The sequence below is a fragment of the Taeniopygia guttata genome, chromosome 1 (genome assembly GCF_048771995.1).
Source record: "Taeniopygia guttata chromosome 1, bTaeGut7.mat, whole genome shotgun sequence".
Classification (NCBI taxonomy): Eukaryota; Metazoa; Chordata; class Aves; order Passeriformes; family Estrildidae; genus Taeniopygia; species Taeniopygia guttata.
The window spans coordinates 45,959,898-45,969,519 of record NC_133024.1 but is presented as its reverse complement, the minus strand read 5'-3'; the positions used below and the strand labels follow the sequence as shown (position 1 = coordinate 45,969,519).

Below are 9,622 nucleotides of genomic sequence, written 5' to 3'. Positions count from 1 at the left end.
GGAATGAATTAATGCATTTTCCTATGTTCATTTTCCTTTTCTCTTGCAGGAACAGTATATGGGACATTTGTGCAAAGAAAGGGAGAAAAAATCCTGCACCGTTTTCAGGTGAAGAAGTAAACATGAACAAAAGAATACACTTAAAAATCTCTTTTCAGTTTCACATTAGGCTCACTGTGACTATAGCACTGTCAAGTTTGCAATTAGAAGTATCGATTCTCCCAACTCAGAACAGTAAATGGGAAAAAAATGACAAGTAGCCCAGTTTAATTTCAAACGTTAATATATTTTCTATTTTATAGTGAACATATGCATCATACACCCCTTATCTGCAGCAACTATGACGTCCTCATAAAAAGGGGCGACATTTGTAAGATGCCTCTTAAAATAAATATTTCTTTTTATAAAATAATAAAACTTCAAATAAATATTCTTTACACTAAACAATATGTTGAAAAATTAGAAAATAAAGGCTGAATTTTACTGTAACTGTACAATATACATGAAGTCCAAAGGGAAATCAAAGTCTTGTAATAGAAGGTTTCCGTAAGACAAAATACAATCTAAAAACATACTGATTGATTCACATTCTTCCGAATGTACAACATATTAGTATAATATTTTGTGACTGTGCCATGTCTTATGACAGCACTTACTTTTCACAGTTGAAAATATTATTGTATATACAAAAATATAGCACATTATCTCTGGCAGAAAACAATGAAAAAAAAGGAGTCATTTGCTAATTTACAAATTTTGCAAGTACTATTCACAAACAATAGAGTTGCCTAGGAGTGTCTGTGTTGCTTTAGCTTATGCAATATGTGGGTCAGAATGTACTGCATCCCTTTTTTTTCCCCTGTATGCCATTAGCTGGATTCTAACAAGCGTATCAGTTAAGATGGCACACACACAGAAAAGCATTTCACTGCAAACAGCAAAGTACATCCCCAACCCTTCCACTACAGTGCCAAGACCATAGCTGCTTAGTTGGTTGCATATGTACGTTAAAATAATAATCCTTGTTACTTTAGTATTTCTGGCTAGTGATGCTATGTTGGCTTTTCAAAGTTCCTGGGGGGTACGCTGGGAACTTTGCAGCAAACGGTGTTGGAGTGTTTGCAGCGGCACCCAGGCCGATTTACCCGGTCGTAACAGCCCTGGCACAACTTAAGGCAACCCTTGGCTGGTAGGTAACACCACAAGCAAGGCAGAAAGATGGACACTACACCCATGGCGGACCACCTAGTGCAGCAATGTGACTGACTGCAGGAGCAGGGGTTGTCAGCACAGTTGTCCTCGTCATCATTAGAGCAGTGATAGAAGAGGCCCTTCACACAGCAAACACAAGTCCCATAATCAACCACGTTCTGGGCTGAGCAAAGGCACTGTTTGTCACAGATCCAACATGAGGGGAGGGTCCTTGGATAAGTGCACTCCTTACACTTACACTTTCCACAGTCCTCACACCTGTAGCTGTGTGCTCCCAAATCTTCTTTGCTCAGTGGCTTCAGCTCACTCGACTTGAGCTCAGACTTGGGCTGCATTCGGACTATCCCATCAGCAACTGGCCCCGAAGACGACCCCAGAAGTCTTTGTTCTGACGAATTACTGCTTGTACTCGTCCTCGTACTGCTCCGTGAGCCCGTGCTGACTGTGCTGATGGACCGGGAGAGAGGCACTCGAGGAGATGAGTGCGTTTGCGTGTGCTGGATCCGGCTGAAATGACGATGCTCAGGCAACCCATGAGGCCTTTCACTTTTGGGTTGGGTTGTTACCCGAGGAGAAGATTTGACCCCCGGCCGTGGAGCCACCGTAGGTCCCTCTGTGTATTCATTTGTGTTTCGGATGGCTCTGATCTGGTCCAACGACAAGACGTGAACCTGCTGCATCAGGACATCCCGCAGGTCGGGCTCCCCGTGCGGTCTCCCACTGTCACGCCGAGCCTGTAGTAAGGGCTGTGACCCACTGCCGTGCTGAGTCTCCATCACTGCCCAGAAGCTTGCTCACCCCACCAGGCTTAGAACACATCTGAAATCCTGGAGCAAAAAAGAGAGGATTCACTATTGCAACATGTCTCACGCTCTCTCCAGCAACTTTTCAAGCCTGGAGGACCCCACAGCACCGCAGACAATCAAATAATGCATCAGCCATTAAAAAAAGGAGTCACGTCTGGAACAAGCACTGGCACCAGACAGCTGAGTGACCAAATTCCCTTGGCCTGTTCTGCCTACTGCTGTGGAGAGCTTAAGGACTTTTAAGAATCCCTAGGATTCTTTCCTAGGACCATGCAACTTAACTTGTGGCTCTGGAAAGTCTAGGTATTAGTCCTGCTAACTGAGGCTTCTCAGGTCATCTTCTGGTTAGACCATGGCCTTTAAAGTGATTACATTTCCACCACTTGAAGTGACACTTCTTTTCACATCAGGCTACTGAAAACCTTATACTAAAAAAAAAACCAACAAACTATCCTGCAAGTATTTAGCAAGTGTAATGTGACCTGCTGATGACAGACATATAATTCTCCAATTTTGTTTAAAACTGGATAATATTTTGTTAGGCTAGTCTCTTTACACATTAAACTTTACATGATGTAAATAGGAAATTTTAGTTTAATACCAATGGTCCCAAGAAAAACACTAAATAGCAATAAAATGTTTGAGGTTAGACATTAAATGAGTTAGTGCTACCAAAAACTTCAACAGCACAAGTAAAAATATCTCTCTCCAGTATTTTAGTGTGTGTCATACTGTTGCACACCACTGTGATTGTTATTTTAAGGCTCAAAACTACAAAAGCAATGTTACCACAGTTGTTTGCTTTTTTATTTTTTAATGTGTAAAAAATTCTATAGACTACATTTCAAATTGTAAATATTATCAAGAGTGGATTGTGGGATAGAAGCATGCATAACATAATCAAATAATGTCAGCATCCAAGAAGTCTACTTGATTATGAATATTACTTGAAATGATCTTTAACTACAAAGTAAAAATGCAGACTTTAGAATTTAAATGAAAAGTCAGTAAAAGACAAAGAAGATGAGAACTCATAAATAGCTTCCACACTCAAATATGCTCAAGTTTCAAGTACTGCCTTCTAAATTAGTTAATATTTGTTTTGCCTTTATCATAACTTAAAGTGGCTCCAAAATCCAATTACCTATACAAAAATCCAGAACAATATTCTACAATTAAAACCCAAGCAGGAACCAAACTTCTTACAAGGACCACACAATGTCTTCAATTATACCTAGAAAGAGCACCATAGTGTTACTCTGTACACATCAGTTACCAACAATAATACTGTACTGCAGTATAGTAAAATATAGCCAAACAGTTTAACAAAGAGTATCTCAAGACACTGTCTTTATTCTAACATCAATGCAAAACATTTAACCTTTTAACTCCTGGCTCCCCTGCTTCAAGTGTTTTTTTCTTAAAAAAAAACAAAACAAAAAAAACCCAACAAAAACATATAGACGAATCTCTAACTTTTAAGAGTAACCATTTATTTTAAATATTGTCAAATCCTGGTTTAGGACACAGGATGTATGTTACAGTGCTCATTTCCCACCCCCTGCCTACATCCCCACAAAAAAAGTAAAAAAGTCTTGCAAACTTGGCTTGAAGCACTGCTTATGCTTTTTTTTTTTTTTTTTCAAATTAAAACCTCTGCCATACCAAAAGATTCAACCAACAGCCCAAGCAGATGTTCAACTCCTCTGAAACTATCTGGAGATAAAAAAAAAAAAAAAATAAAATGCTTTCCCCATTCTTGAGAGGAATTGGCAGCCCTATCTCTCCTCCACGTCCAGGTTTCCACCAGCCCCAGCCAGCCCGGAGGGTACGCCGGGCTGATTCTCCAGAAATGACAACCCACTGCAAAAGCAAAGTTGACCCTGACCTGAAGGCGCTTCAGACGACCCCGGGATCGGTGGCGGAGCCCCCCTCAGACGCCAAGGTGGGAGCTGGAAAAGCAGCCTCCGCTCTCCACTTCCCTCCCCGCCTCCAGCTCCGTCTCGGGCGGGGGGCGCGCAGCAGGTGGGAGGCGACAGCCCCTCGCCCGCCGGAGAGTGCAGACAACCTGGAGATAACCAGGAGACATCCTCTGGGCTGGGAGGTGGGAGGGGGCTGCTTCAGTCGCCTTATCAGAAAGTCAAACCCATGTTTCCTTTAAACTCTTCCCCCCTGCCCTCCCCCAGGAGATGCTAAAGGAGCTTCCCCTCCCGGGAAGTGCCAGGCGCCCTGCAGACGGTTCAGACAACACCTCCGGGACAGCTGGGCAAAAGGCAGATTACCCCCTCTCGCCTTGCGCTAAACACCCATTCAACTTCACAAAGCCAGCCGCTGGAAAAGCTCCTCTTATTTTACGCATATTCTGCAAATTGCCTGACCTTCAGCCCGCCCCGCTCCGCCCCAGCCCGGAGGGACCCAGGAGGCATTTCCAGTGGGGGCATCAGACCGAGCAGGGTGCTCCCCCTTTTTTATCCCCGCCACAGATCCGCTAACAGGACAGGACGCAAAGAACCAGCACATTTATTTGCAAACCTCAAAAATCTCTCTTTCACCTACATTTGCTTGAAAATCCTGACAGGAGGGCACACCTCTCCCTCCTCTGACCTAGTACTTCTCCCCTTTGCATCCGCCAAGAGCAAGAGAAGCAGATTTGCCTTTTTGTGTGTGCATGTGCGTGATAACACGATTCCCCACTTCTAAGAAGCCAAAGTCCACTCTCACCGAACTCAAGTGCCAGGATTGCTAACTTTTCTTTTCTTTCAAACTGGGCTTGGCAAAAGGGTGAGCGAGGGAGACGAGTTTCGCGTTCGGCACATTTGGGGAGGTTTAAAACTCGAGGGGCTTCTTGCGTGCTGTGGAAAAATCCCGTGTACCGCTGGCCGGGGAAGGGCGAAGCCTAAGGGAGAGAAGTCCTCTGCCCGTGAATTTCTGTTTTGTGGCCGGAGCCTGTGCAAGACACCCCCACCCCCATTCCCACCGCACACACACCAACCACCTCCTCTTCTTTCAAAGTGCTTTGAAACCCCCATTAAGGGCCGAGTGTGTGATCAGACTATGGATTAGGGCAAAAGGGACTTTACCATCGGGGTGGGGCAAAGTGACACACAAACAGCTTGCTGAAAACACCAGCAGCTTTTTTTTTCTTTTTTTTCTTTTTTTTTTTTTTTTTTTTTTTTATGGGGGAAGGGGGCTGTCACGAAGTAAGTCCACAAAAAAAAAAAAAAAAAAAAAAAAAAAAAAAGAAGCAGCAAAAATTATGGCTTTTCCTTCCCGTCCACACACGCCCTCTGCATAGAAGAACCCAGAGAAGGACTTTCCTTGTCTTACAGATCGAATTAATTTCATCACAGGAGAAATATCTAAACTTACACACACGCACATACACACACGTATATATTTGTACCAGACGTGCACTCACTTCCGAATCGCACGGATCTCCTGACGCCACTACAGACAGGCGTAAATCACGCACTGAAAGGCGGTTTGCTCCTTCTCCCCAAAACCAGGGGACAAACAGCCCCGACGCTCGCCAGCCCCGCTGCGCCCTCCCTTCACCTCCCCCGGGGCTTGTCGGAAACCCACGCGTGCCCAGCGAAGCAGGAGCGCGCAGGACCTCCCGTGCCCGGCCCCCCGCAGCAGCCAGAACACGCCGGAGCTGTGGTTCCTCGCAGCTCACCCCCCCGCCCCACTCGCAGCCCCGCAGGCATTCCGGGGCGCCCGCGCAGCCCTCCGCCCCCTGCGCAGCCTTCCGCACCCCCGGGGCACCCCGGCGGGGCACGAACGCGGCGCAGTCCGCAAACCCCACGGAGCTCCCCCCACCCCTCCCCGGAGAGAAACCGCTCCGAAATCCCACCTCCAGCTCCTCTCTGAGAAAGGAAGGAGAAGGGAAGGGGGGGGAGAGGGAGAACCTGTACGAATGGAAAAGGGATCGGCCTCAAACATTTCCACGAGTTTTCTTGGAGCAACCAAAGCGGGGGGGGGGGGGGGGGGGGGGAGAGAAGGAGGTTACTGAAAAGCTTGTTTTGCAAAGAAGGAAAAGGCTCTCACCGTGATCGCGGCGCTGCACCAAACCCCTCTCTCTTGTATTTTCTTCTTCCTGCGGTTTGCAAATAAATCCAGCCCTAAAGCAAAAAAAAATTCTTTTCCAAACTCTGCTTTAGTCCAACTTGCAAATTAGAGTAAGAATGATCACCATGTTAAAAAAAAAAAAAAAAAAAAAAGTCCAGATCAAAGTTAGGTGCTTTTCCCCAGATCGATTATAAATACGTGTGTGCGTGTATATACTATAATAATAATCAACACACCTCTCCGGATCGGGGTGGATTTTCTTTGCTCCTAAAAATCACTCAGTCTCACACACCCACACTTTCCTTTCTTTTCCTCAATGAACAGGAGGCCGAATCGCCAATACCAAGTCACTGGTTTTTTGTTGCTGTTGCAAATTCAAGAGGAAAGGGAAAAGCCAAAGAAAACAAAACAAAGTGGATCTAAAATAAAATCCCAGAGCTTTCTTCCACTGAGCTCCTCCAAAAAAGTAGCTTGTGCAATGTAGCCGTTCTCCTGAGAAGCTGCTTGCTGCAGGCTCCTCTCCCCTCTCTCCCTCTTAGCTTTCTCGCTCCCTCTGCGAGCGTGTGTGTTGCAGGCAGTTCTGTGGTTTGCAATCGGGGGGGGTGTTTTGGGAGCGCAGCGGATTTGTGGTGGTGGTTGTTGTTGTGTGTTTGGAGGAGGTGGAGGAGGAGGAGGAGGAAGATTTGAGATCTGAGCTGTAGGGACTCGACGTTTTTCTGCTCGCTCGCTCTCTCCCTCTCTCTCTTTTTCTTTCCGGAGGAGGTAGGGTGATCTCTCTGCAAAAGCAGCAGTAAATGGCGTCATGTGGATCTGAGGAGGAACAGAGCAGTTGTTGTCCCAGAGGATATATCGCATCCGGTCCCAGCTCATTGGCTCTGCGGGGCTACATTCACTGGCGCTCCCAGCGCCCTGCCAGCACTCAGAGCTGCGGGAGGCATTCAAAAGGGCAGCGCTGCCGCCGCCGAGCCAGCCCTGCTGCCCCGGCCCCGGCCCCGGCCCCGGCCCCGGCCCCGGCCCCGGCCCCGGCCCCGGCCCCGGCCCCGGCCCCGGCCCCGGCCCAGGCCCATCCGCGGCGCTCCCCGCGCTGCGCGGGGCGAGCTGCAGCCGCGCTCCTGGGGCCTCGCCGCAGCCTGTGCTCACGGGAGGCTGCTCCGTGCGCGGTCTCACGCCGCTCGAGCTTGCTTTTGTGCTCGTGTATTTACTCAGAGGCAGGCGGCGATAGGTTTGCAGGGAAACCGAGGGGAACTCGCTTCTCGCGGGGAGGAAAGCGCGCTCTCCCCGCCGCCGCGGGCGTTCGGGAGACCTGTATCCAAGTGCTCCCCGTTGCTTCCCACCCGTTTTCCTTAACCGAGTGGAATAAAAGTTTACACTTTCTGCCCCTCCCCTCCCCCGCTTCGCCCTTTCCAGCCGCCGGTCGCCGGCCGCGCAGGGAGCAGGAAGGGTGATTACTTGGGGCATTGTCCCGCGGATTAATGCGATTAGGCGGCGCGGAGGGCGCCCCCGTGCCCGGGCAGGAGCGCGGAGCGGGGCCCGCGGGGCGCGGAGCGGGAAGGAGCGGGCGGCCGTCCCCGCGCTCGGGCGCCTGCCCGCGGGGTGCGCCGCGTCCCTGGCACCAGCGGGGTCCCCTCGCCTGTGCGGGGGGGAAGGGGGGCTGGATGCGTGGAGTTTTTGTAAATCCCACCCCGCCCCCCCCACCCCCCGCTTTATTTTAGTCAGTTGCCATTCGTGCAGAGGACGCGGTCTGCGAGTAGCTCGCGAACGTGACTATTTGTCTTCTGGGCGTTTCCTGACACGACCACAGCTCGGTCCCTTTGGTACGAGCTGGAAGCACTGACGGGGCCACTGTGGCTGGCTGGACGCGGGCATCTTGCGCCGGCACGTAACTGTGCGCGCACCCCTGTCCCCAGGCAGGCACGCGCCGAGCACGAATGTTCCCGTGTCACATGTGGCACTGCTTAAAATACACACCGGGTGTGAGGCAGTAATCGCTGGATAGCCCTCGGTGCAAGCCCCAGCCAGCCCTCTACTACTCGAGGCGATTTTGCAGGCACTTCCTCTCCTACACCTGCTGGTCACCGCTCTGTGGAGGGGGTGGACATTCCCCACGAAAACGTGTAAAAAAGGAGGGTTGTGTCTCACATGGACGGCCTTCGAGTTTTCGTGGTTTTATGCTCAAGTATCCGTTCTTCCACAGTAATATTCCGAACCTGCAAACTATTTTCCATACTTGGGTGACAGTAAGGTCAGACGGAATTAAACGGGGCTCGCTTTTTTCCTTTCAAGCTCCATCGCTCCCTAGCCTGTACAGAACTGCTGCAGCCCGATCATCCGTCCCCTCTCCACCCTGTTCGACCCCCGGTCCCGCAGACGGAGCGCTCTCCCGCCGGGGCGGGGGCTCCCCCTCGGCTGGAGCCGCAGCACGGTGCGGCTGGGTTACCCTCGGGGCTCGGGGAGCGGCGGCGGCGCGGCCGCTCTCCCCGCCAGAGGGAGCGCGGCGCCGGGGCGGGGGGCAGCGGGTCAGGGCGGCTCCGCGGGGGCACCAGCCCCGGCGCCGGGCAGCGCCGGAGGGAGCCGCGGGCCTGCCCGGAGCTTCCCCGCGGAAGGGGGCACCCAGCGGCCTGGCGTCTCCATGAGGATGCGCCGGGCAGCGGCATGAGCATCCTCGGAGATGTGCCCTGTGTGTAGGCTGTACGCTCCGTGTCAGCAAGGCAATCCACGGTGTTCAGCTGAGAGAGACAAGGATGGGTTAAAATATCTGGGAAACAGAAAACACAATATTCCCCTCACTGTAGGAAGACAAAAATTACTTCCTCCCACATAGCAAAGTCAAAAACAAGTTAAGAAATTTTTGTGCAAACCTATACACATGGGAAAGGGCTGTTAAATTATTTGTCGTCGTTTATATTCAGTACATAAATAATGTTTTAAACTGGAAAGTTCATAACACCGTTTTAAAATCTGTCGGTCAGTACTGGAATCATCAATTCCCACTCCAGTTCTCACATACAGGTGTATGCACTTAATACAGATCTTAAAACAGGGAAGCTATTTTTATTCACAGAGGCAGTCATGTGTGCAAAATGGTGAAGCATCAATGTGTTATAGCTTAAAAAAAAAAAAAAGTAAAAAACCCGCCAAAAATAAAGCCAGCAAAACCCCCAAGAATACAGCATCCTGGTACTGATGAGTTTGAAAGAGAAGCCTTAAACTTGCAAAGATTTGTGCACTAACTGGCACAAAGGTAAATAAATAGTGCACAAATCTGCAGAAAATTAAATGTGCTCGTTTTTGTGCGTGTGCTTGGGTTCATGTTGGAACCTCGACGCTGATTTCTCAGTTTTAATCTGATGGTACCTTGGAAGAAGCTTTTGGAGGATTACATGTATCACTCACGTTTCTTGTCGCAGAGTGGCTTAATGCATGTGATTATGTTTCCCCTAGTGGTTTGCTCTAATTACTGCATGATTTTTTTGTGTTTTTTAGGTTTTTTGGGGTTTTTTTGTTTGGTGTGGGATTTTTTTGGTTTTTTTTTTTTT

At 49.4% G+C, this 9,622-nt stretch overlaps 1 protein-coding gene across 5 annotated transcripts; it reads right to left on the bottom strand.

Annotated features, from left to right (window-relative positions):
- Nucleotides 1-265: 265 nt before the first annotated feature.
- Nucleotides 266-7,004, bottom strand: SPRY2 (sprouty RTK signaling antagonist 2). 5 transcript variants are annotated; one of them, XM_072927865.1, is made up of 3 exons: nt 6,323-7,004; nt 6,066-6,139; nt 266-2,039 (listed from the first exon to the last, which is right to left on the bottom strand). In XM_072927865.1, the coding sequence occupies exon 3, from the start codon at nt 1,986-1,988 to the stop codon at nt 1,053-1,055; it is 936 nt and encodes a 311-aa protein (XP_072783966.1). In that variant the 5' UTR covers nt 1,989-2,039; nt 6,066-6,139; nt 6,323-7,004; the 3' UTR covers nt 266-1,052. The 5 variants fall into 5 exon arrangements, with proteins under 5 accessions (XP_072783966.1, XP_072783980.1, XP_072783975.1 ...); XM_072927879.1 differs by lacking the exons at nt 6,066-6,139; nt 6,323-7,004 and adding an exon at nt 5,872-5,896; XM_072927874.1 differs by lacking the exons at nt 6,066-6,139; nt 6,323-7,004 and adding an exon at nt 5,437-5,805.
- Nucleotides 7,005-9,622: the final 2,618 nt, after the last annotated feature.